Source organism: Lissotriton helveticus, chromosome 1_2, assembly GCF_964261635.1.
Source record: "Lissotriton helveticus chromosome 1_2, aLisHel1.1, whole genome shotgun sequence".
NCBI lineage: Eukaryota > Metazoa > Chordata > Amphibia > Caudata > Salamandridae > Lissotriton > Lissotriton helveticus.
Genome location: NC_136058.1, coordinates 173,206,976 through 173,233,355, shown reverse-complemented (window position 1 = coordinate 173,233,355; position 26,380 = coordinate 173,206,976). Strand labels below are relative to the sequence as shown.

Here is a 26,380-nt window from a genome sequence, read left to right as displayed (position 1 = left end):
GAACCCCATAAAATTGGATGCATTTGGGCATCAACAAAATGCAACTAGGCTTCCATTCAAACAAACTTCTGAGTGTTTAGAATATTCTCCAAATGAGTTTAGTCTTCAAATTCGGCCCCCCTTTTCCTTGCCACGGCGGCCAGAATCTTCTCAGAAAAGCATCTAGGGCACCATTACAGTGGGTGCCTTCATGAATGATATAGCAGCCAGAGCAGCATGAGTGGCTATGAGTGGAGCTGCCATCTCCATACATTTGACTCTTGACCGAACTTAACGGCAGCATACATAAAAGCATCACATTGCTCCATACGTGAGGGTCGATCAGTGCCAGAGTCAGAACAGCTGATGATGATTGGTCCAAATCCACCTTGGTGACAGGATCTGTACTAGAGTGTGAGGGGAACAGTTATAAAAGTAGCCCACATGGCTCGTTTGAGAACCACAATCTGTGAAGCATTAGCAGAAGGGGGGAGGAACAACAGGTTTAAACTTCTCTAACACCAGTACAGGCTAAGAGGAAATGTTGATAATTCTGGAGGAGTGGAGGGGGTGGGCGGAAGGGTGCATGGCAGCACAGACAGCTCCTGGGTTTCTCCCTTGATGGGAATAACTGTTAGCCGTAAGCACCATTCTTGACAGTCAGTAAATAATGCCAAAAAGAGGTGATTTTACAGACATCTCAATGTGTCCAAGTACAATCACCATGGTACCTAAAACTGAAGGCAGAACAATGGGTTTGGAAGCACCTAATCAATTGATCAAATCGTGACTAAACAAAAACTGGCATGCACATTGTTCTCATATTGGGAGACAAAAAACAAGTCAAAAGTAAACTCAAAAAAGTACATTAAGGGCTACTGGAGAGTACTGTGGGACTGTTGTGCTTGTATCAACTGAATACATCCACTTCTAAGCACTGGCAAAGTTAATAGGTCTGGAGTTGGCCGCCAGGTTTTGACTTTGCCAATGCTAGTTTTCTTTTACCACAGTTTGTCAAATTTAGCAGAGCTGCCGGGCCCTCGCCAATATTAAAAAAAAACAAGAAAATACACATTGGCTAAAAGCAAAATTATTTGTTTATGTACTTATTTTTTGCCTCAATAAACGCACTGTGCCAAAATAGTCCCTGGGAGTGAAGGGAACTACTGTGCTCCTTGTGAAAGAGCCGAAAGCCATTAATATTTTTCCCAAACTCAATTCAAATTCAAACGGTGAAAGGAAGCAGTTAACACTGACATATATTTTTACAGTACTGCCTTCAATAAAACCATAACATCTTGGTTTTCTATACATGCATGATGGCAGAGTGATACAATACTACACATTAACTAGTCTGTTTAAATGGATTGCCCTTGTCTTGCCTAAAGCAAAATAAGGCGTTTGTGTGTCATCCTCTGTTTGTACATGTATGTAGTTGCGAATCTTAAGAAACAAATTAGCATTTATAACCAGTTTCTGCTATTATGAAGCACTATTCAAACACACACCCCCGGTCATTATTTTCATTACAAAACAAACCTTTTAATATCTCTGCAAAAGACAACAGGAACCTTGGCATGGAAATCCGATTCAACATCCGAGTAAAGATCTTAAAAGAAGAGAGTGGATAATTAAGAGCCAGCCATTAAACCCTTATTGTAGTTACAAGAGACACAGGTTACATAAAGGGTACCAAAAAATGGAAGTAGAAGGTTTCCCCTCACCCAGCACTTAATTATTTCAAGGAACAGACACACACTCACATTAAAGACCAAGTCACATACGTTATGTTGTGTGAAGTACAACCTTTCAATCTATTTTCAATCTGAGTAGCACACACGCAGAAGTATGCTCATTCATTGTAGATAGGAAAAAGGTTCAGATAAGGATTAGTTACTTACCTGTAATCCTAGTTCTCTTCCAGGGGTATACTCATTAAAGTCATAAGCACTGAATAATCTCCGCCCATGAGCGGGAACCCGGAACACATAACTAAATACATATATATGTGTAAATATATAACAAGAGTACATAGTACTAAACAAATTATACACATATACATGTATACACTAATAATATGCAGCCCAACCATAACCTATAGGCTAATAAAGCCATAATTACATATTTTCTGCAGAATGAAAATAAACCATAGAAACAATGCAAGAAAAAGGCAGGAGCCCAAAATGCATTCCACAGACAGAAAAACATTTTATTGTCATCAAGGAAACTGTAATAAAAGGCAATTAGCCTATGTAGGCTGCTTAAAGAAATAACATCCCTGTACAGAAAATCAGACTGGCACCTCGCCTTTAAGGCCTCCAGGGGAACTCTGCTCCCATCATGCCCCACAGGTGACAGGTCAGTTCTTTTGTACGGTACAGTAAACCTTGCAGGTATCTGCATATATAATATCAAAATACACATATTAAAACCATAATGCTACTGCTCGCCCGGGGAGGCGGGAGGGTGCTTATGACTTTATGAGTATACCCCTGGAAGAGAACTAGGATTACAGGTAACTAATCATTCTCTTCCAGGGGATACTCATTAATAGTTATAAGCACTGAATAGAACAGCAAGCTTATACCCACTTCAAAGCGAGCGAGCAGAAAATAGAAATAATAACAGTTTGACACATATTCTAGCTAGAAGCAGCAAATAAATTCCTGAGCGATGCCTGACCAACCTGAGCATCAGCCTGTGTGTCTGAGTCAAGACAGTAATGGCGAGTAAAGGTATGAACTGAACGCCATGTAGCTGCCTTACAGATTTCTGCCATAGAAACATTTCTAAGGAGAGCTGTAGAGGAAGCTTTCCCTCTTGTAGAATGAGCCTTAGGTGTTCCTGACAAAGACCCGTTTGACAATTGATACACTAGAACAATGCAAGACACAATCCATCTAGATAGAAGCCGCAGAGCCCGTATTAATAGGACCATAGTTGATGAACAAACGGTCTGACTGCCTCAAAGTCTTTGTTCTGTCCAGATAAAACTTAAGAACTCTTCTAAGATCTAAAGAGTGTAGAGCTCTTTCAGCAGGATTGGTAGGATTTGGGAAAAAAGTCGGTAATGTTATAGTCTGACTAATGTGAAAATCTCTAAAGTTTTACAAGGATTCGAGCACTGCGTGCTTTACAGGAAGTATATAAATGATTGCTGTGCTCCAGGAACACCCTCTGCTCCAGGGTGTAAATAATCGAAATCAAACTAAAGAACAAGTTCCTGATCAACTTGTATCCCTGGGCACAAGCTTATGCTGAAAACACAGCTCCAAATTATTTCCAAAACGTTGCTTCGCTCAGTGTGAAAATCTGACACAACCTTGGGCAAAAAGGAAGGATGCGTCCTGAGTACCACTCTACTAGCATGATACACAATGAAAGGTTCCGTGCAACACAGAGCCTGGATCTCGCTCACTCTACGAGCAGAAGTAATGGCTACAAGGAACGCTACCTTCCAAGTTAAGTGTTGCAAGGAGGCCTTATGTATAGGTTCAAAAGGAGTACCCATTAACTTAGTTAACACCACATTAAGTTCCCAAGGTGGAGAAGAGGACCTGAATGTCGGATACACCTTTCGTAAACCTTTCAGAAAATCTTTCACTACAGGCATCCTAAACAAGCATTTACAATGCAATGGTTTCGCCTTTGGAAAAGTTAGAGTTATTGGCATTGTAAATGACAAAATTAGTATTTATGTGTTGGTTTTGAAAACAGATAAATAAATGGCAGTCATTTACATTGTCATTAGCTTAATCTCTGCAATCACTCTGCACTCTCTAGCACTCCCTACTCACTCTGCACTCTCTAGCACTCCCTTGAACTCCCTACTCACTCTGCACTCTCTAGCACTCCCTACTCACTCTGCACTCTCTAGCACTCCCTACTCACTCTGCACTCCCTATGCACTCTGCACTCCCTATGCACTCTGCACTCCCTATGCACTCTGCACTCCCTATGCACTCTGCACTCCCTATGCACTCTGCACTCCCTATGCACTCTGCACTCCCTATGCACTCTGCACTCCCTATGCACTCTGCACTCCCTATGCACTCTAGCACTCCCTACGCACTCTGCACTCCCTATGCACTCTGCACTCCCTATGCACTCTGCACTCCCTATGCACTCTGCACTCCCTATGCACTCTGCACTCCCTGTGCACTCCCTATGCACTCCCTGTGCACTCTGCACTCCCTATGCACTCCCTATGCACTCCCTATGCACTCTGCACTCCCTATGCACTCCCTATGCACGCTGCACTCTCTATGCACTCTGCACTCCCTATGCACTCTGCACTCCCTATGCACTCTGCACTCCCTATGCACTCCCTATGCACTCTGCACTCCCTATGCACTCTGCACTCCCTATGCACTCTGCACTCCCTATGCACTCTGCACTCTAGCACTCCCTACACACTCTGCATTCCTTATGCACTCTGCACTCCCTAGTCACTCTGCACTCCCTAGTCACTCTGCACTCCCTAGTCACTCTGCACACTCACTTTGCACTCTGCACACTCACTTTGCACTCTGCACACTCACTTTGCACTCTGCACTCACACTCTGCACTCAATTTTATCAAATACCGAGGAGAGGGGACTGCCTGGAGTGTGCTTATGTGGAGAGAGAGAGAGGCCGCATGCAGCGTGAGAGAGAGAGGGGAAAAGAGGATGGGGAGGAGAGAGGTGAGAAGAGGGAGAGGGAGGTGGGGGAGAAGGGAAGAAAAAGGAGGAGAGAAAGAGGAGAGGTCTCTCCTCCCACGCTGCCCTGCACTGTCAAAGTCCCTGTGCAGCTTAGTGCACACCCAGGATGTTCGATTTAGATGTATAGAGTTTAACCAATCAGGGAATGTTCCTTTTTTACTCTACATGGAATTAAAGTACATGTATTACAAACGCATGGTGAATTAAACTCAAACATGTTCAAATCGTTTGTCACTTCTTATTGCAAAGTTGATGAGGCAAGTCTTAGTGGACAAGTCTTAGTGAAAAAGGGAGTAAAACAGCAGGCAGCTTGACTTGGGGTTATTGGGTCCCACTGCTGTCGGTGCCAATGTTAATTGGAGACCAGCACTGGCTCCATTATACAGTACATGGTTCACTAAAGTGACGGGAACAGTAAAACATCCTGCTATGGAGACAGAGACACATATGTGTTTATTGTAGTGGATATACTGATTTTGAATGTCTGCTCCACGTAGCCTCGCTTTAAAGCAGCTTGTCCGTCTGTAGCTCGTCCGACATCATACTCCGTGCAAGGGAGGCTGTCTGAGTTAAAACACCCCGTCATTTCTGCTCCACGTAGCCTCGCTTTAAAGCAGCTTGTCCGTCTGCAGCTCGTCCGACACCATACTCTGTGCAAGGGAGGCTGTCTGAGTTAAAACACCCCGTCATTTCTGCAAGACAAAATAAAATAAACCCCGCCCACGGCCGCATGACGTTGCAGAGGGAAGAAATCGGGGGAACGCCCACGAATCTGGTCCGGCTATGACGGACAGATCTCTGTTCCAATGGCTAGCCTCCATTTATGGAGCTAGCCAATGGAACAGAGGGGCAGATTCCAAGCCACACTGTTCTAACATTAGATTTCGCCTGCGCCGAAAAGCTGAGCAAAGCGCAGCCTTCGGCGAGGCGAAACCTAAAAAGTGTCCTTAGTGTAACGTAACTGGTGCTCATGTACAGCGTTCACTATGTATAAGAAATTACAGTAAAGCGACATAAAAACTCCATGTTAGAAATAAATACAGAGGATTTTACATCTCTGTTTAAGTATCTCGTCCCCATCCTTTCAGAATGCAAAATTGACTGAATTTTTCTCTGGGAAAGGGTCAACACCACTTTTATGTAGCTGGAGACAGTTTTTTCAAACAAGCAGACATTTTGAAATGGGAACAATGACCAACAGCATTGTAGGCATCTTACCAGTCGACAAACAGATATGCTTTACATAATAGCCGTCTTGTCGGGAAGACAATGGTCTGAAGCATGTACATCTTGGTTAAAAGTATTACACATGCCTGTCCAACAATGCAATAAAAACTTGATTATCTTCCTATTCATGGTGGTCACATGACATTTGAAATGCAGCACAGGCTGTTGTGAGTTTCTAGTACTCGTTGAAAAAGAACTCGATGATGAACACAAAACGTATACGCGAGTACGAGCCTGAAAAAATATGCTTGCGCCCCCGCTTTCTAAGAAAAACGCAAAAAAACGTCAGAGCACGCTGATTGGTTTCGGTGCCACCATTGTTCCTTTCATTCTTATGTTATGCTATACTTTGGAGGCAATCATTGGCATGGATAACAACAAGCAACGAGGGGGCAGGGCAGCAAGCACAAGCAACGGGGGGGGGGGTGGGAACAGCAAGCACGAGCAACGGGGGGCAGGGGAGCAAGCACAAGCAACAACAGGACAGCAAGGTGGGCAGGACAGCGAGCACAAGCAACGGGGGACAGGGGAACAAGCACTGAGGGGGGAGGACAGCAAGCACGAGCAACGGGATGGGTGCAAGGTCACAAAGGGAATGACGGCTGGGTGGATTGACAGGTTGCAGGGTGGAACAGACACGGTAGAGCAGGGTCATATGGCCAAGAATTGCGGCACAAATAACAGGGTTTATATACAAACTGTTCTAACAGTAATAAAAGCTTTGCTATGAACTACAAATCCCATGATTCGACAAACCAACCAGTCCACTGACCGGAAACGATGGTGTAGTTCCACTAATGATCCGGAGGTGAAATACGATTATTTTGGAAAATGTAGAGATTCTGTAATGAGAGCAACAGAAAAAAAACCTATGTTGTTGCCACCACGTGAACTGCAAATGCAGAAAGATTTACTTCAAAAAGCAGTTCTGACAGGCCGGGCTGTAGCCTCCCCTCTGGACCCCCGTTCTCACTCACCGCGAGCCTTCTTGGTTAAGGAAGGGGGAGATAGATGAAAAGTGAAATTTGAAGAAAAAGACTAGGAGAGGGGCAGATTGAAAGCAATGTTGATGTTGAAAGGAAAGAAAATTGCAATATAAAGGATGCTAGAGAATGAACGAGAAATGAAATTCGGATTGAAAGAATCTGAGGAAAGGGTGAAATTGAGGCAAAAAGAAGATATTGAGAAGAATGGAAACGGGACACAAAGAGAATGGTCAACAAGAGAAGTAAAGAAGGCAAAAATATCCATGGGATAATGAACTATAGAAAGATAGAAATAAAGACAAAACGAAACTAAATGGGAGTGGAAAATAACAAAGCAGAGCAGGACAGGACAGAAAAACAAGAAGGAAAAACAAATAAGGGTGAGAGAGAGTGGTGCATTGGAGAGAGTTAATAGTGTGGTGAAGGGATGAGAGTATGAGCAGAAGAAAGAGAGGCAGGGAGTGGAAAATAAAGCAGAGCAGGACAGGACAGAAAAACTAGAAGGAAAAACAAATTAGGGTGAGAGAAAATGGTGCATTGGAGAGAGTTAACAGTGTGGTGAAGGGAGAGTGAGTGACGGGATGAGAGTATGAGCAGAAGAAAGAGGCAGTGAGAGAAGGAGAGTGTGGTGAAAGGGAAGAGTGAGTGACGGGATGAGAGTATAAGCAGAAGAGAGGCAGTGAGAGAAGGAGAGTGTGGTGAAAGGGAAGAGTGAGTGACGGGATGAGAGTATGAGCAGAAGATGGCGATAAACGCAAATCTAGTGAAAGGCTGTGGGCAGGGATGTCCTGTGGTAGTTCTTGCTGCTGAGCACTGAATGGGACACATTTCTGGTGAAGGCCTACTCAGAGAGGCACTTGGCAGCGTGTGCACTGCTTGCAGATTCCACGAAAAAGTCCCAAGAGTAACAGCCTGCGACATAAACTTGCAGAACTGAATGGACCCAACTCACAGAAAAGCTACCCAGCTCATGATGAATATTGGAGAACGTGTTCTTTAAGAACCACTGGGTTGGTGGGACAGGTGGGTGTTGAGGGAGCAGTCGCAGAGGAGACAGGCATGAAGGCTAAAAGTCATGAATCTGACAGAGAGCAAGCCAACTCATGGAACTGAACTGAATAACTACACAGACAAGCAATTTCACAAGACTCTGGGACGGCTAGAGGCTTGAAGATGCATTGCAGAAGAGACTGGAATTTACCCCAAGCTCTCCTTTGCCACCAGAAAAATAGTCAGTCAGGCAGCAATACTGTTTTTCATGTCCGAACGCATTACAACCACTGCTGTTTTACAATCCTCGTCAACACTCACCACAAACAGAACGACAAATAAAGTGTAAATGGTAGCTTAAAGTTCCGACAACCATTCTCTACTTCAAACTCTGCCAACATTGCAAAGGACTGGGACAAGGAAGTGTAGAGATGAGTAATTGCAACATTACCATCTCCGCTGCTTTACTCATGCCAGTCATTAAGTTTGAGATTACCAAGCAACAATAAATAACATCAAACACTACATGTTATGCACCACTATGAAAATGTATTAAGAATGCAAATCATTCAAGTACGGACTGTGTTCAAAACCCCCAAACAATAATAGAATGGTCCTCCCACCGTTATTTTATAACAGTGGACACAATTGTTATTAGTGACTGCCCACATGGCTGAGCAACAACACAAAGAATCTCAGCATGTGAAGCAAAAAGCCAGATAGTACACCTAGCGACCACTTTTACCTAGAAGTTGAGCCTCTGCTGTCTCATATGCTTTTAATGAGGCCATATAAATCCATCTACTTGGGGTACTTGTAGATGAGCGTTTTACTGAACCCCCAAGCTGTACAAACAATGCATCAGGTTTACAAAACAGTGCAGCTCTATTGAGATAGTCTCAAACTCTGCAAGCATCAAGACATACTGTTATCTACTGACTTGGGACCTCGAGGGAGAAGACCAACTCTTGCTCAGAATGAAACCTATAAGAAGACACTTTGCTTAAAAGCTGGCTCAGTTGGTAACCAAACCTTATCTTTGACGAAATGTAAATTAAGGCTCATGGTCTAACATGGCATACAGATACCCCAACTCTAAAATAAATCTAAAGGAATTCTGAAAATGCACTCACAATGTGTTGTAAAATAGCATTAAGGGCAAGTCCCATGGAGAGACTCTAGAATACAGCAGAGGAAATGAGGAGGTGGTCTGCATCATCTGAACCTTGATCACCAACCACTACCCAATATCAACAAAATGCTGCAAATGTGTAAGTGCCCAGGCGCAAGCTGAGTAGCTTGAGGGCACTGTTCCTCCCAGATAACCAAAGCAGAAAGAACAAGCAACGAGGGGGGTGGGGGGCTCGCAAAGACGGAAACGCCAGCCGACTGGAAACGGGGAAGAACGAGCATTAACATATGAGACGGCCTCAGTAGATTATCATGAAGCAGGCACTACGGGTTGGGTTTGTCGAGCGTTAACATGAGATAGCCTCAGTAGATTATCATGAAGCACTTTGAGAATGTTGATGAGCACTTGGCAGTTTATCGCAAAGCATCAGGAGCATGTTATAAGGCACTTTTTGAATACGCATGTATATCGGCGGCTGATTTTATCTTGTGATACACAACTAGAGAAGTGCTGACACGCCCGGACTGACACGGCAGATCGTTGACTGCAGGCCCTTACCATGGAGGCCGCTGTGGCATGCTGATTTAAAACACCAAGAACGCACTTATGCACACACAAATAGAACACACCTAGAACGTGCGTACCTCCACAATTCCGGACCGTCAACAGCCCGTGTGTTTCAACCACGAATGTGTACCCACGCTCTGTGCAACCCAAGCACGACTTTGTACTTGACGACGTGCACGGAACCAACACACATGAGAAAGCAACCCCTACAGTCCAGCTCTCCCGCACCTGCACACAGCTCCATATGCAATGGCCCACCCTCCACACGCACACCCTCTGCAGGTGTCCGCAAGACATACAGACAACACGCCTGGAAATTCGCCGCAATACGCAAGTGACAACCCACGGATCCACGACTGCACTCCTGCGCATAGAACCCCCCCACACCAAAGCTCCCCACCGTCTCAATCCACTGCACTGGGAGTGCTGCCGGTTTGCCTCAAGGAAAATATTCGCCGCAATTTGTGGCCTTCCAACCTGGGACAATTACCACACGACTGAGAACGTGTGGAATCGCCTCTACAACAACGCTACACCAAGTGCGCTATGCCTAGCCAAAAGCAACCCCCACGGAAACACAGGATGTCTGAGCCGCCGCCAGGACTCGACAGAGGAGGGGGGGGGCGGGGACACACAAAACAAGCACCTCGTATTGCGGTGCAATCACACCACAGGCACGGACAGGGGGGGGGGCGGGAAAGACACGGACAGCGGGAGGGGGGGACGGGACGAACACTCACCTGGACTTCTTCCGGCGGCCGTGGTCGGCATAATGACGAAAACAAACACCCCAAGAAATAAAAACGAAACTCCGCCCACCGCCGCGATGACGACATCGCAGAGGCGGAGAGCGAAAAAATCGCGGGAACGCCCCCGAATCTGGTCCGGCCTTGACGGACAGATCTCTGTTCCAATGGCTAGCCTCCATTATGCGTTTGGAACTATGAAGATGCACGACGCCATCGACCCCAGAAGAGAGGATACTTGGTGAACTGTCGGGAACAAGAAGCTGACTTTTAGTCCTGATTGATAACCACCTCTCCTCCGAAGGACGCACGTTTTCTTTTTCTGTGTCCAAAAGAGCTCCCAGATAGTGGATTTGCTGCGTTGGGTTCATTATCGATTTCTTGAAATTGACCTGAAGACCCAATTTGTGCATGAGGTGAAGGCATATTGAAAGATGATCTTCCAGAAGAGATGGGGACAAACTTTTCAGTCGCCAGTCGTCTAAGTAGGGATATATGAAAATCCTCTGTCTCCGAAGGAAGGCAGCTACCACCGCCATACACTTCGAAAATGTTCGGGGAGCTGACTTTAGTCCGTACGGAAGTACTGCATACTGGTAGTGATGAACAGACACTTGAAATCTGAGAAATTTGCGATGCCTCTTTGAGATTGGAACATGAAATTATGCATCCTTCAGGTCAATGGAACACATCCAGTCCCCCTGATGTAACTGGGGAAATATTTGATGGAGCGCTAACATCCGAAATTTATGCCTTCGAATAAATCTGTTCAACAACCTTAAATCCAGTATAGGTCTGAATTCTGCATTGGGACCTTTCTTTCTCACCAAGAAGAAGCGGGAGTACAGACCTCGGTTTCTCTGTGAAAGAGGAACTTCCTCTATGGCTTTTTTGCACAAAAGGATGTTTACTTCTTTTTGTAGGAGTTTTTGACTTTGATGAAAAACTCTCTTTGGACGTATGGCAGGAGGAGGTGATTTGAATTTGAGGAGATAACCATTTTGGATTATGCCGATGACCCATCTGTCCTTTGTCAATTTTCTCCACTCATCCAAATATAGAGCAATGCTTCCTCCTACCGGAGTGGACCACAGCTGTGGAGAAAGTTCTTTCTCATTGCTTCTGAGGTTGTTTCACTGCAGAGGACTGCTGTCTATTTCCTCCTCTGCCCCGCCCAGGACTGCGCTGTTGAAACTGCGACCTCTGCTGAGACTGCACCTGGTTTTGCGACGACCAGTTTGATGTTTGCCCACGTTGTTGAAACGACCTCTTGTCGTAGGGGCGAAAATGACGTCGGAACTCCTTCTTTTTCTCTAGGCCAACCGCTTTTAGAGTATCAAGCTCCGCTTTCATCTTGGCCATCTCATCATCCGCATGAGATCCAAATAATGTTGAGCCACTGAAGGGCAGATTAACTATTTTCCTTTGGGCATCTGGCTTAAGGCCCATGAGGCGCAGAATCAGCCGCCGCACTTATACTCTGGTTTGAAACCAAACCACCTTCTCCCACAATCTCAAGGAAATCCTTCTGATCTTCCTTAGGTAGCTTCTCCGCAAATCTAGGCAGAGTCCCAGAAGAGGCGATCATAGCGACCCAGTAAAGCCGCAGCACTGGCCACTCTCATGACTGATCCAGCTGTGTTACACATCCTCCGCCCCAAGGAGTCCATGTTTTTACTGTCTTTGTCTGGCGAGCAGATGAGACAGACTTAGCAGAGTGGGCCTTCCTGGCCGCCGCCGCCACTATTAGAGAATCTGGAGGTGGATCTGTACTCCGGAAAAGAGGATCCTGAACCGGAGCTTTATACTGTTTTGCAATTCTTGAAGGCCCGGAGCCCACCGTAGCTGGCGACAAGAAGGTCTTCATTGCCGGTTCCAACAAACCAGGCACCAACGGAAGAAGAGGTCTAGCAGACGACTTATGATGTAGCGTTTCAAATATGACAGAAGACTTCACAGGAGGCACTGCCATCGTTATATTGAATTTGCTAGCCCCACAGCATAATAAATCATTGAAAGTTCCCAGATCATCTACCGGAGATATCCTGGAAGGTGGTGTTGATGAGATCGTGGGTGAATAGTCTCTATAAGACGATCTCAATGAAGAGAAAGAGGCAGGAGATCTATGCCTTCTCCTAGGAGTAGGAGACCGATGAGACCTACTGCGCTCCCTAGAATGCGAACGCCTCCACACCGGAGATCTAGATCTTCTTGGAGAACCACCAGCCGGTGGCCGTGAAGCTGCAAAAGTAAGAGGCCTGTCCTTGGGCCCTGGCTGCATCTTCCAATGGAGTATGCTTTCCAGCCAGCTAGGAGACATGTTCACAGGAGGTGTTCTACGCACCGGAGAGCCCTGCGGGGTAACCTGCACAATCTGAATTCCCATTGAGGAAGAAGACGCTGAAGAAGAACTCCGAATAGACTGCGGAGATCTTGAAGTCGCCTCTCTGGGAACCAATTGCCTGCCCCATGACGTTGAATTTCTCGACGTCGAGCCAGAATGTGCCACAATAGAAGATTCTTTATGCGGAGAGGCTCTGACTACTGAAGACCTGTCCACAGATGTCCTCGACGTCAGGTCTTTCGACATAGACCTTGGGGGGTCAGCCAAAGCCCTCGACGCCGACCTCGACAAAGACCTATGAGAGGTCCGAGAGGCCGATCCAGAGTGTCTCGACCTCGACCGTGAGGCAGGTGGCGGAGACCTCGCCACCTGCTTTTTCGACATCGACAGAGCCCTGTCAAGCCTCGAGCTATGTCTCGACGTCGACCCATGTCTCGACGGCGACCTTGATCATCTTCTATACTCAGGTCCCAACGTCGTAGCTCTATCTCTCGACGTCGATCTCACTTTCTCTCTCGACGTCGATCTCACTCTTCCTCTCGACGTCGACCTCACTCTCCCTCTCGACGTCGACCTCACTCTCTCTATCGTCTCACTCTCTACGTCATCCTCACAGCAACCAATACCAAACGCCTCGACGTCGACAAGCTTCTCGACGGCGACCTCGATCTCTGCTTCGACGCCGACTTGTGCCTTAGCGGCGATAACTTCGACGTCGATGTACTTCTTTCCACTGGTCTCTACGTCAACATACCTGACGGCGATCTAGATTTCGACGTCGAACTCACTTTTTTCGACGTCGACGCTTCCTGATGTCGTTTTTTCTTGCTTTTACCTTCAGGAGAAGCAGACCTTCAATGTTTTGACGAAGAGGGGGGTCTTCCAGATGACAACTCACTTCTTTGCCCCCTTTTCATACTGCCTTTCCCTCTCCAGAAGTCCCAAAAATCGAATCTCCTCTCTTTCCTTTAAAGTTCTTCTGAAAGCTTGAGGAAATGATAACATTTTTCCACATCATGTGTGGAAGGTAGACAAACCACACAAACAGAATGGGGATCTGTTTTTGACATCTTCTTCCCACAGGAAGGACAGTTGTAGAATAAAGGTGGCATAACTGACTAAAAAATTCTAGAAGAATCAGTCAGAAAAGGTACAATATTACCACCAGCAACAAATACTGTCAAATAAGACAGGAAAAAACCAAATTCTGACTGAAAAACAATCAAATTCACCAGAGCTCAAGTTCCAGGTTCCTCACAGAACAAGCCGGAAAAAAGAACTGACCTAAGTGTCACCTGTGGGGCATGATGGGAGCAGAGTTCCCATGGAGGCCTTAAAGGCAAAGTGTTCAGATACTCTGAGGCCTTAAAGGCGAGGTGCCAGTCTGATTTTCTGTACAGGGATGTTATTTCTTTATGCAGCCTACATAGGTTAATTGCCTTTTATTACAGTTTTCTAGATGAAAATAAAAGGTTTTCTGTCTGTGGAATGCATTTTAGGCTCCTGCCTTTTTCTTGCATTGTTTCTATGGTTTATTTTCATTCTGCAGAAAATATGTAATTATGGCTTTATTAGCCTATAGGTTATGGTTGGGCTGCATATTATTAGTGTATACATGTATAGGTGTATAATTTGTTTAGTACTATGTACTCTTGTTATATATTTACACACATATATGTATTTAGTTATGTGCTCCGGGTTCCCGCTCATGGGTGGAGATTATTCAGTGCTTATGACTATTAATGAGTATCCCCTGGAAGAGAAATACACAATGTATTATCTAGGAGAAACAGATGTTTCTGTGGAAACCTGTTCCCTGCAAAAAGCCAGGGTTGATTGAGTTTCACCAAGTGAGGAATTTTACTTGACTAGACAGGAGACTGCACTGTGATGATGGGCCTAGAGTCAGGAAGAAAGTTATTTACATTTGGTAACAACCTTTCTAACAAATACTTTATTTACATGCAGATTCCTTGCCTGTTGAAAATTTCCAGGCACCAGACTGGATGTGGAAACTTTCATAGATTACCTGTGCCAGCATGGAGCAATTTACTCCATCTCTCTGCCTGAGGCAAAGAGCTGTTGAGGTCACTAGAGCCATAAAGTGTCTACCCCAGAACATTGTCGTCAGTTTCTGTCCCACTTTTTCCCTGCATGGAAATGCAAAGACAAAGAACAACATCACACGAGGCAGCGCAGTGCTACAACCTTCCTGGAACATATTTTTACTGGGCCTCATGACCAACTGTCAGAATAGAGAGGGGTCAGAGAGGAATCTGCAAGTAGACAAGAGCATACACCAGAAAGACTGTTACCGATAGTAAGTAGTTTTTTCTTCTGATGGATACTTCTATCTGTTGAATAGAAAGTGGGTCTGAAGGATTGGGCAAATAAGGAAAAGTCCTGAGCACCAAGTGTGAAAAATGACCATCGCTTCTCACCACCGAATCCAGGTAGTAATGCTTGGCAAAGGAAAGCCAATGTTGATGCTTGGCAGAACACTTCGGGACAAAACCAAGGTGGAACCCTTTGCCATGGTAGAATGGGCCTAAAATCTGTGGCAATTATTTCTTCGCAAGGTCCTTGCTTATCTGGCTGATCAAGATGATCAAACATGACAAGGTTCTCTTCTGGGCTGCCTTTACCCTTTTTGCTGTCCATGTATCCCACAAAAAGATTGCCTTCAGACCAGATTTCTTTGGCACGGTCAATGTAAAAATGTATTACCCATTTTGGGGTTCAGCTGGTGTAGTCTCTCTTCCTCCTTAGTGGGATGGGTTGGAGGGTAAAGAGTGGGAAAGGTAATTGCTTGCTGTAGATGGCCACCAACTGTGAGAAGAAGGCCACTTCAGTTCATAGGGCCAACTTGTCCAGGCAGATGCAAGTATTCCAGTGGACAAACACTCAGCACTTGCAACTCAGACACGCCTTGCCGAAGGGACAGCAATCAGAAAAACTATTTTCAATGTCAAAAGTCTTAAGTGACAACTATGGAGGGAGGGTCGAACAGAGTACTCCAGATCAACTCCAGATTCAGATCCCACTGTGGCGATACAAAAGGAATGAGTGGAAACAGGTTTGCCTTCAGAAATCTTAACATTGCTGAAGACTTGAAAAGGGATGACTGGTCTAGGTCGCAAAGGTATGCCGACAAGGCTATAATGTAAGGCAACCATTGGTGATGCATCAGGATAGGTACTTCATGACACCAGTGACGTTACCATTGCATCGCTTCCAGTGTCAAGATGGATTCAAGCAGCCCCTACTGTCTCAGGTGAGCTATTAAAGTTTAAGGATATAGTCCCTCGCCTGCAGATGTGCATCAGGTAAAGACACTGCAGGAAGTAGAATGCACAAGTTACTACTTGTATAACGATATATCAGTAAGAGACATTAGTTAGTGATAGGTTCCTTACCTTAGAATATATTCCTCAGGCGTCAGACTGAATCCGGAAATATTTTTGCTTAGCAGTACCCCTGCGCGCCGGTAGGTGGCATCGTGCGGCTCGGCGTCCGTCATTGGCGTCATAAGCGCCAGGATGAAATCACGGAGACTTCTTAGGCGCCACCCATGCTGACGTCAGTTCTGTAAACGACTTTCCGCTCCGAAACACTGAGCCATGCAAGATACTGACCATTGGTGCATAAAACTAGGGCCCTAAAAGGGGATGACCTTCACCCTTGTAATCAGTTCGGAGAACGGGGAGGATGGGTGGAGCAGTAAAGAATCTATCACTAACTAATGTCTCTTACAGATATATCGTTACACAAGTAGTAACTTGTGCATCTGAAAGAGACACGTTAGAGATAGATTCCATACCTTAAAATAGATACCGCAGCAATACCAACCCCGGTGGTGGGTCTGCAAACAGGATTACACCAGAAAGTCACGGAGCACAGAACGGCCAAAGAAGCTGTCTCTCCGGACCTGACTGTCAAGGCAGTAGTGTTTGGTAAACGTGTGCAGCGAGGCCCACGTAGCTGCCTGACAAATGTCCTGCAAGGGAACGCTGCGTCCCAAGGCAGTAGTGGCTGCAGTAGCCCTGGTCGAATGGGCACGCAGCCCCACAGGAGCCTCCTTCTTGGCCAAGGTCCGTTTGTGCACAGCCCAACCTTTTTTGGCGCCCACTTAGCCAACAAAAAGCTGATCATCCACCCGGAACTGCTGTGTACGCTGCAGATAGAATGCGAGCGTACGTTTTGGGTCCAGACGGTGGAACCTCTCCTCTTCCCTTGAAGGATGCAGAGGCAGAAAGAAGGTGGGCAAAGTGATGGTCTGCCCGATGTGGATGGGAGTGACAACCTTTGGCAGAAAAGAAGGACGGGTCCTCAAAACCACCTTGTCCGGATGAACAGAAAGGAAAGGAGGTTTAGAAGAAAGGGCCTGGAGCTCACTCACTCTACTGGCAGAGGTGATAGTAACCAGGAAAGCTGTCTTTAGAGTGAGAAGATGCAAAGAACAGTTATGAAGGGGCTCGAAGGGAGCGCACATCAGAAAAGTCAAGACAAGATTTAAGTCCCACTGAGGCATTATGAAGAGTACGGGTGGAAACATATGCGTAATGCCTTTAAGAAAACGGTTAACAACCGGGGACTTAAAAAAGAAAAGGCTGATCTGGAAGCCGCAGAAAGGCAGAGATGGGCGAAAGATAACCTTTGATAGTGCCCAGAGCAGAGCCCTGCTCGGCCAAAGAGAGAAGGAACAGAAGAACCTCAGAAAGAGGGGCAGAAAGGGGATCCACAGCCTTTGCTGCGCACCACGCCACAAATCTGTTCCACCTGCAGGCGTATACAGAAATGGACGTGAGCTGACAGGTTGCCCTGATGCTGTGCCCACTGGAATTTCAGGTCCCACTGAAGAGCCCGCATATGCCATCTGGCATGTCACCAGCAGGATGCAGTAGGCCATCAGGCCCAGAAGCCGGAGGGTCAACCTGACTAACCCGGGATAGAGGCTGAAAGAGCGGAATCATAGCCTGAATATCCAGACTCGCTGCTCGGGAGGATAAACCCGACAGCGTCAAATCCAGAATTGCTCCGATGAAAGGGAGTTTCTGAGAGGGACTCAAGTGCCACTTCGGCACATTGATGGAGAACCCCAGCAAATGCAGGAGGTCAGAAGTAGTCTGGCGGTGAGTGACAACTGCCTGGGGCGAGCCCGCCTTCCACAGCCAGTCGTCGGGGTAGGGGAACCTGCGCAGATGAGCTGCGACCATCACCTTCGTGAACACCCGAGGGGCACTGATGAGGCCGAAGGGGAGCAAGGCAAACTGAAAATGCTCCTGGCCTACCGTGGACCGCAGATAGAGCTGGTGGGCCGGGGATGTGAAAATATGCGTCCTGCAAGTCTAACGCTACCATCCAGTAGCCAAAGTCCAGGGCAGCCAGGACCTGAGCCAGAGTCAGCATCTTGAAATTCTCCTTCCGGAGGAAGCGATTGACGTCCCGGAGGTCCAAGATAGGGCACATGCCCCCTTGTCCTTCTTGGGGACCAGAAAGTAGTGGGAATAACAACCACTCCATACTTCCTGCCCATGAAAGCGCTCGATGGCCACCCTTGACCAAGAAGGCCAAGACTTCCTGATGGAGAAGAGCCAAATGATCCCTGACATGTGATGGTACCGAGGGGGCATGGCTGGACGGGAGGGCAGAAAGGGGAGCGTGTAACCTTGACAGATTATCTGCAGCACCCACTTGTCCGATGTGATTGCGCGCCAGTGGTGGAGGTGGTGGCGGACCCTGCCACCCACCTGTGTGGGGTGCTCCCTGAAGCTCAGCTTAGGAAGGCTTAGAGGTGGAAGCAGCGGGGGTGGAAGTGGACTGACCCGCTCGCTGGTTACCAGATCCGCCCCTGCGGAAGCCACGTCGCAGCCGCGCTGAGACTGGCTCTGCGCAGGCTTCGCGGAGGAGCGTGCTTGGGTGCTTTTACCCTGGCTACGAAAGGAATGAAACCCAGGCGTGGCAGGGCTCTTCGTAGAAAGACCCAAGGACTTGGCCGTGGCCCGCGAGTCTTTAAAGCGCTCCATGGCACTGTCAGCCTTGTCGCCAAAGAGGCGGGAGCCATCAGAGGGCATGCCCATGAGCAAGCCCAGGACATTGGGCGAGAACCCGGTGGACCGCAGCCAGGCATGGCGCTGCAATGCCACTGTCGTGGAAATCGCCCTGCCCAAGGAATCAGCCGTGTCCAGACCACACCTGATGGCAAATTTCGCTGCATCCTTACCCTCCGCAATCGCTTGGGAAAGGACAGACTGGACCTCCTCAGAGCACTGAGGCAGGACCTCTGCTACCGAATCCCACACCGCGTGGGAATACCGGCCCAATAAGCAGGCGGTGTTAACCGACCGCAACCCCAAGGTGGCTGAGGAGAACAACCTCTCGCCATATTGGTCCAGCTTCTTAGAGTCCTTATCCGCGGAGCCGTGGGAAAGGCACTCTGCGACGTCGAGGTCTGAATGACCAGGTTCTCAGGCATGGGGTGAGTGGTCAAGAAGGCAGGATCACCAGGTACCGGGCGATGACGCCTAGCGACGTTCTTATCCACCGGAGCCCCCGAGGCCGGCCGTAACCAAGTGCCCAAGAGGACTTCGGTAAGGGCCTCATTGAAAGGGAGCAGCGGCTCAGACGATGTAGACGCCATCTGGAGCACCTCCGTAAGGAGGCTGGTCTTAAGGGCCCCCGTAGGGAGGTCGTGATGAGAGCCTCCGCAGCCCGCCGCAGCACAATAGTGTAGGAAGTGCCCTCCTCCATAGTAGGCGGAGGGGAGGCAAACCCCGGGTCGGAAGACACATCAAGCTTACTCGCATCCTGAAGGACCATCCACCCAATCCTGCTCGGAGTCACACTGCTGCGCAAGGGGGTCCTCGGAGCCATCCTAGTCCTCGTCCGGAGTCGAAGGGGCCAGCTGTGGTGGCAGGGCCAGAGCGGGTGCAAGCAGTGCCGGGAACGGCACCGGCCGGGACCGAGCTGGAGCTGCATTTAAATGCGGATCCTAGGCCGGAACAAAATGGTCCGAGAACCGGGGCAGGGGTGGGATAAACGGCACCCAGTGCGGAGCCGGTCCCGCGAGAGGTCCAGCGAACGGCCCCTAGACCTGGAGCGGCAGTGAGAGGAGTGCCGGACCTCCAGCATCTTCCGGCACCGCTCCCATAGGACCTTTGGGGCCATGGCTCGACAGCCCCAACAGTCCCGGGAGTCGTGGTCAGTCTCCAGGCAGTAGAGGCAGACATCGTGGGGGTCCGCCACCGACATATTACGGCGGCATGACACACAAGACTTAAAGCCGGGCATCCCTACGTGCACCAGGAAACAAGAGAGAGAGACAAAAGTCTCAAAAAATTACTGGGGTATGTGTTCAATCCGGATCTGCGCAGAGAAAGAAAGAACTGACGTCAGCGCGCATGGGTGGCACCTAAGTAGTCTTCGTAAAGTCATCCCGGCGCATAAGACGCCAGTGACTGACGCAGAGCACCACGATGCCACCTACCAGCGCGCAGAGGTACGGCTAAGCAAAAAACTTTCCGGATCCAGTCTGACGCCTGGGGAATATTCTAAGGTAAGGAATCTATCACTAGCATGTCTCTTTCAGATCAATCAGTATAGGTATGTGTGTGTACGTGTGTGTGTACACACACACACACACACACACACACACACACACACACACACACACACACACACACACACACACACACACACACACACACACACACACACACACACACACACACACACACACACACACACACACACACACACACACACACACACACACACACACACACACACACACACACACACACACACACACACACACACACACACACACACACACACACACACACACACACACACACACACACACACACACACACACACACACACACACACACACACACACACACACACACACACACACACACACGTTAGAATCAAAATACATCTTAAGATTCAACACGAAAATTACATGTCCACTTGTAGTGTTATGAGGAATTTTCCAATGAGTGGGGCTTCTATAGAAGAACTCTCGAAATTCTCCCATTCAGGCATCTAGTGTATATAGAAGCAAGTTTTATCAATGAAGTTGCTGCTGCAATTTTGTTTTCCAGAACAATCCAGACCATGATTAATGTATTGCCTGTATGTGTAATTCACAATGTTTTTTAGGTTTCTTGGGGCACATTTGCATGTGATTGCTTTTGATTTTATTTTGTGTTTTTTGCTGCATTTTAATTTCAACAAAATGTGAAAAGAAGCAAGATTACTGTTTAATTGTATAATATTTGCAAAATACTGGGTGACTACGAGCACTGGCCATGATGTATTTGAGGCCCCTGTGTATCACAGGTTTCAGTAGCAGTGGGTCGCATTTGGCACTTGCCCTTTATCAGCTATGCCCCTTGATGTAAAGAGGTGAGGGTTTATTTTTGATGCACTGGTTTTAAGAATGCATTTGGTACCAAGAGTAAGTTTGAATTCTCTTGGGAGTTAACCCAGTACAGCAGCAGTAACAACAATAATGTGCCGGCTTAGCCTTCGATCACGCTGTGTTTTGGAATTATAGATTCATGTGGTGGCGATCTGCACATAACTTTGAAGTGTAATGGCACTATGTCACTTTATTTGGTTGATATGCACTGTCACTTTAAGACTTATGAAAGACCCAGGAACACTTATATAAAGGAACAAAGATGGCAACCACAATTGATTTGACAAAGGCAGCGGAGGCTGTTGAAACGTGTTACCGTTGTTTTTGCCAATAAATCTTCTTAGAAGCGAACTCAAGCATGCTGGAGTCTTTCCAGATTGAAAGGCGGGCGTGTGGAGATATATATAATGTGTGTATTGCACTCTGGGTTTTGTGGTTTTGAGTGAGTGCATCCTAATCGCCGGTGGTGCAGGAAAGAGGCATACCACAAACACCTCTTTAAAACGAATAAAATTCTTCCCTACATCTAGAGAAAATCCCGCTCAAATCTTGGGGTTCACTTTCTTTATTCACCAACACCATTTGCATTAAAACTGGGACGCATTTCGGCTGTAGACACAGCCTTTGTCAACCATAGAATGCACTGTTTTCTTTTGTTTTAAACTCATTCCACAGGTGTAGCCAATTGCATAAACATGAAAGAATTACTTTTTTAGTCCTTTCGCGTTTGATGTTCACATTATTCACATCTTAGCAATAACTTGTAGAAAGGTAAAGTTAAAACATAATTTCGTTTTTTGCATGTTTCTAGCAATATATGACTTTTTATTACATGGAGAGCATTCACCTCATCTCTTTGTTGGCCTCGTGTGCGCTCCTGGAATTTTTTTAAAGTGTCACAGATCATATTACGTTTGTCTATTGCAGAGTGTTTGACAGCCTTTACGTACAGAAATCTCAGTTCCTTTACTGCCTGCTGGTAGCCACACTTTAAATTCAATTGACACAATTTAGAAGACACTTCTTTGATTCCACAACCCAAAATGTCTCATAGCAGCGCTCACCTTAGTTTCACTGTTCCGATTGCTAGAAATTATGTTTTAACTTTACCTTTCTACAAGTGTTTGTTGAGATGTGAATAATGTGAACTACAAACACGAAAGGACTACAAAAGTGATTCTTTCATGTTTATGCAATTGGCTACATCTGTGGAATGAGTTTAAAAGAAAAGAAAAATCAGAGCATTCTATGGTTGACAAAGGCTGTGTCTACAGGCGAAACGCGTTCCAGTTTTTAATGCAAGTGCTATTTGTGAATAAAGAAAGTGAACCCTAAGATAGGAGTGCGGATTTTCTCTGCCTATGCTTTTTCTAACCCTGCTTTCAGGGGTCATAAGGACAGTGCAGAGCATTTACTTTTAGTTGTTTGCAATACTTGCCCTTTCCCTAACCACCCAGGATTAATCAAACGGATTTTGGATGGACAAGTGGTAAACCACTTAATGCCCACCTAGTAAGTCAAGAAGTTCATGGCATCACACACTTGAATTTTTGTGGTAATTAATTAAGAAGAAATAGTTTCGAGGCTGTGATGTGTACTATGCTTCTGAAGTTTGTTTACAGAACAGGGCTTCACAAAATTTAAAGTATAGTGAAATCCAAAGAAATACTAAGACCATTGACTACCACCTCAATTACTAGTTTAATATAGCTACCCTTACTTGTGATCAGATGTCTCGCTCACACACACACACAAACACAATAAGGACATGAAGGAAATACTAACCGCAGGTTTTTAAAATTTCAAGCACTTTTATAAGAACATCTGGCTGGGTCATCTATGAGCAATAAAAAAAAGAGACAAGATCAACAAGGTTACACTGTGCAATAGAAACGCAAAAATGTACAAAACTTGTTTATGTAGATTAAATGATAAAGTCATGCAGGTCAATATAATTTATACTATACACGTCTCCTCTGAAACAACACACCTACCTCTTTCTGAGGTCACCAAAAAGCTTTTGACCTCTTAAGGTCCCATGTGCTTTGCTTTGTTGTGGCCCTTCTTCTCACTCCAACATCAATATCCAAAAGGCTCAGGACGGTGACACCGCCTCATTTTCCGACTTAATTAGTTTCATGCATCAATGCACCTTACCACAGCCAAATAATTTTGTTTTTAGGAGATATTCTACATGTTGCTGTTAATCACGTCAAAGGGCTAGGGTGAAGGCTGCACAGATAAAACTAGAGGCACAAAATTACAGAATGGTTAGGATGATGTGCTGCCATTCTGCAAAGAGCAAGTCCTACAAGGCTAAGATTCAGAAGACTTGAGCAGTGTGAGGGGCACATAATGAGCCGAAGGCAGCGAGTGAAACAGATTTGACCATCTTAGTTGGTAGCCCAGAGATGAGCAAGTAAATTAGTGGAATGCGGGACAGACGGCGGCACTAGTTCTTCTTGACCTGAGTGCCGCGTTTGACACTGTTGCCCATCACACTCTATTGTGCCGTTTGCATGAGGGCGGTGTGGGCGGGAAGGCTATGGAATGGTTGCGATCCTTTTTAAGCGACCGATGCTTTCAGGTGTCACAAAAACCTTTCCTCTCGGAAAGTGTCAAGCTTGATCAGGGGGTCCCACAAAGCTCAATTCTTAGTCCCACCCTCTTCAATCTGTACATCGCCCCTCTGACAGAGATGGTGGACAAGTTTGGAGTAAGTGTGGTGTCATATGCTGACGACACACAACTTGTGGTAACCCTGACTCAAGAGTCGTCAGAGGCCGCACAGAATTTCACACTATGTCTTCAGGAGTTGGCGTCCTAAACGGTAATAAAACAGAGGTTCTAATTATAGGCAAGAACCCCCTGATTTGGTCATCTGCCTGGTGGCCATCCACCTTGGGACAGATCCCTTCCCCGAAATATCAGGTGAAGAACCCGGGGATATGGTTGGACCCTGAACTGTCCTTTGAGACTCAAACCAGGCGAGTGATGGGTAACTGTGTGGGGGTCTTACACACTCTTCGCAAGACCCTAGATGTTCTCCCAGTGTCAGCAAGAAAGTCGATGGTCCATGTCCTTGTGACATCCCGGCGGGACTATGGGAATGTTCTGTACCTGGGGGCAAACAACAAGTGCGTTCAGAGACTTCAGCACATTCAGAACGCGGCTGCTCGTCTGGTTTTAATGCTCCCTAAGAGAGCGTCATCCAGCAAGGCTCTCGAATCCTTACACTGGCTACCGATGAGGAAACGTGCTCTGTTTAAGGCTATGTGCTTTAGTCACCAGATCTTGCAGAAGAAAGGCCCTTCTTACTTATACAATCTCCTTATCCCGTACGTTCCCACGCGAGGTTTAAGATCCAGTGGTACGGGGCAATTACGCATACCTGCTATGAGAAGAGCCAGGATGGGCGGACATTTTTTCAGGTTCCTTGCAGCATCTTACTGGAACAAGCTCCCGGTGGAGCTCCGACTAGAATCGTCTGAGACGGTCTTTCGGAAAAAGCTTAAGACATGGCTCTTTCCTTCGGACAGTTCCATTGTCTGATTCTTCTCTGTCTCTCTATCCCTGATAAGGGACCTTGTCGCAGCGCGGGGACGCACGGTTTGTGCAACCAGGCGCTTTATAAGCTTAGATTGATTGATTGAAGTCTGCCATTAGTCAGAACATCTGGCCTTATGAGTCAGGCCAGCTAGGAGGGGAACTGTAACTTTGGGTAGGCTGGAAGACCACCATGAGTGGGGTCGAATTAGGTGGAGCAGGATAGTGAGAGTGAAGTGATCAGGCGCAAGGGAGGTAGAACTATTAGGAAGAAGAGACTAGGTATGCTAGAATAGAGGGCAAGGTGACCAGGAGAGCTCATGGGGAGCAAGTGTAAACCATAGATATGGTCTTTCTCCCCACTATCCCATGCGGTGTAGTATTCAGAGGTCCTGAAACACCAGAGAACTAAAAAGAACCTGATTAATAGCACTGGCTTTTAATCGGTCCTGCTTTATCGATCACAATAGAAGGATGACACGGAGCCTGTCATTGTTGAAGGGCTATGATGGATAGCTCTTCATTTGATAGCTGAATGTCGCATTTCTTCTCAAACAGATCAATGCCAGTCAGAACGAAAGGGTCACTTACTAGTAGGATTAGTTTTGCAACTCAAATTGTATTCTGGATTTAAATGCTGTGCATTATTCCACAATCTAGTGGTTGGGTCGGGAATTGTCTTTATTCCTTTTTTAGTCTTTTTTGAATGTCGACCACCATTTGGCGGTATGCCAGTCAACAGTGTGACTTCAGATGACACCCCGGATGTCGATGTGCAGTCTCCATTTTCTGATTCTTTTTTCTCTCTTTTCCGGTATGCTTTCTCTTTGTTCCTGTATCATCCCCACCTGTTTGCATTATCTCCCATTTCCAGGATGATGGGTGTGTTAGATGTGAATCTAAAAAACTCTTCCAGCTGCAAAACTACTCCTACTGATAAGTAACCATTTAGTTTTGCAGCATGAATCCTTTTCGGGATTTAAATGCTGGGCATTATTCCACAATCTAGTGGTTGGGTCGGGAATTGTCTTTATTCCTTTTTTAGTCTTTTTTGAATGTCGACCACCATTTGGCGGTATGCCAGTCAACAGTGTGACTTCAGATGACACCCCGGATGTCGATGTGCAGTCTCCATTTTCTGATTCTTTTTTCTCTCTTTTCCGGTATGCTTTCTCTTTGTTCCTGTATCATCCCCACCTGTTTGCATTATCTCCCATTTCCAGGATGATGGGTGTGTTAGATGTGAATCTAAAAAACTCTTCCAGCTGCAAAACTACTCCTACTGATAAGTAACCATTTAGTTTTGCAGCATGAATCCTTTTCGGGATTTAAATGCTGGGCATTAGATTATGTAGCTGTTCCCCTTCCCATGGGTTGGTTGGGATGAAATGAGGAAGTGTTAGCAAACAGGTTTTGTCGCATCTGTGCCTCCTTGTTCATTTGAATATCCACACAATGTTTTACGGTGTGTGGTGATGCCCATATTGCTGCTGCGCAGATTGCATCCATTGGTACTTTTGCTAGGAACACCAGTGTTGCATCTTTCTTCCGTGTTAAATGGGCTCAAGGGCATGCGGGCAGTGTATTTCTTGCTCTAGAATAGCAAGTCTCTATTCTTTCTAAAATCCATCTTGAGATTGTCCTCTTGGTTACTGGGGAGCCTTTGGTTGCCTTGGCAAATAAGACAAATAACTGGTATCCTTCACAAAACGTTTTTGTTTCTTCAATGTAGT

At 46.5% G+C, this 26,380-nt stretch overlaps 1 protein-coding gene across 2 annotated transcripts in view; it reads right to left on the bottom strand.

The window, feature by feature from the left end:
- TUT4 (terminal uridylyl transferase 4) overlaps nt 1-26,380 on the bottom strand; it is a 1,200,849-nt gene that overhangs the window by 908,313 nt on the left and 266,156 nt on the right. For both annotated transcript variants that reach the window (XM_078670586.1, XM_078670594.1), the window contains exons 9-10: nt 22,887-22,938; nt 1,519-1,588 (exon numbers count right to left, since the gene is read on the bottom strand). In XM_078670586.1, coding sequence (XP_078526712.1) covers nt 1,519-1,588; nt 22,887-22,938 — 122 coding nt within the window. The remainder of the gene's footprint in view (nt 1-1,518; nt 1,589-22,886; nt 22,939-26,380) is intronic.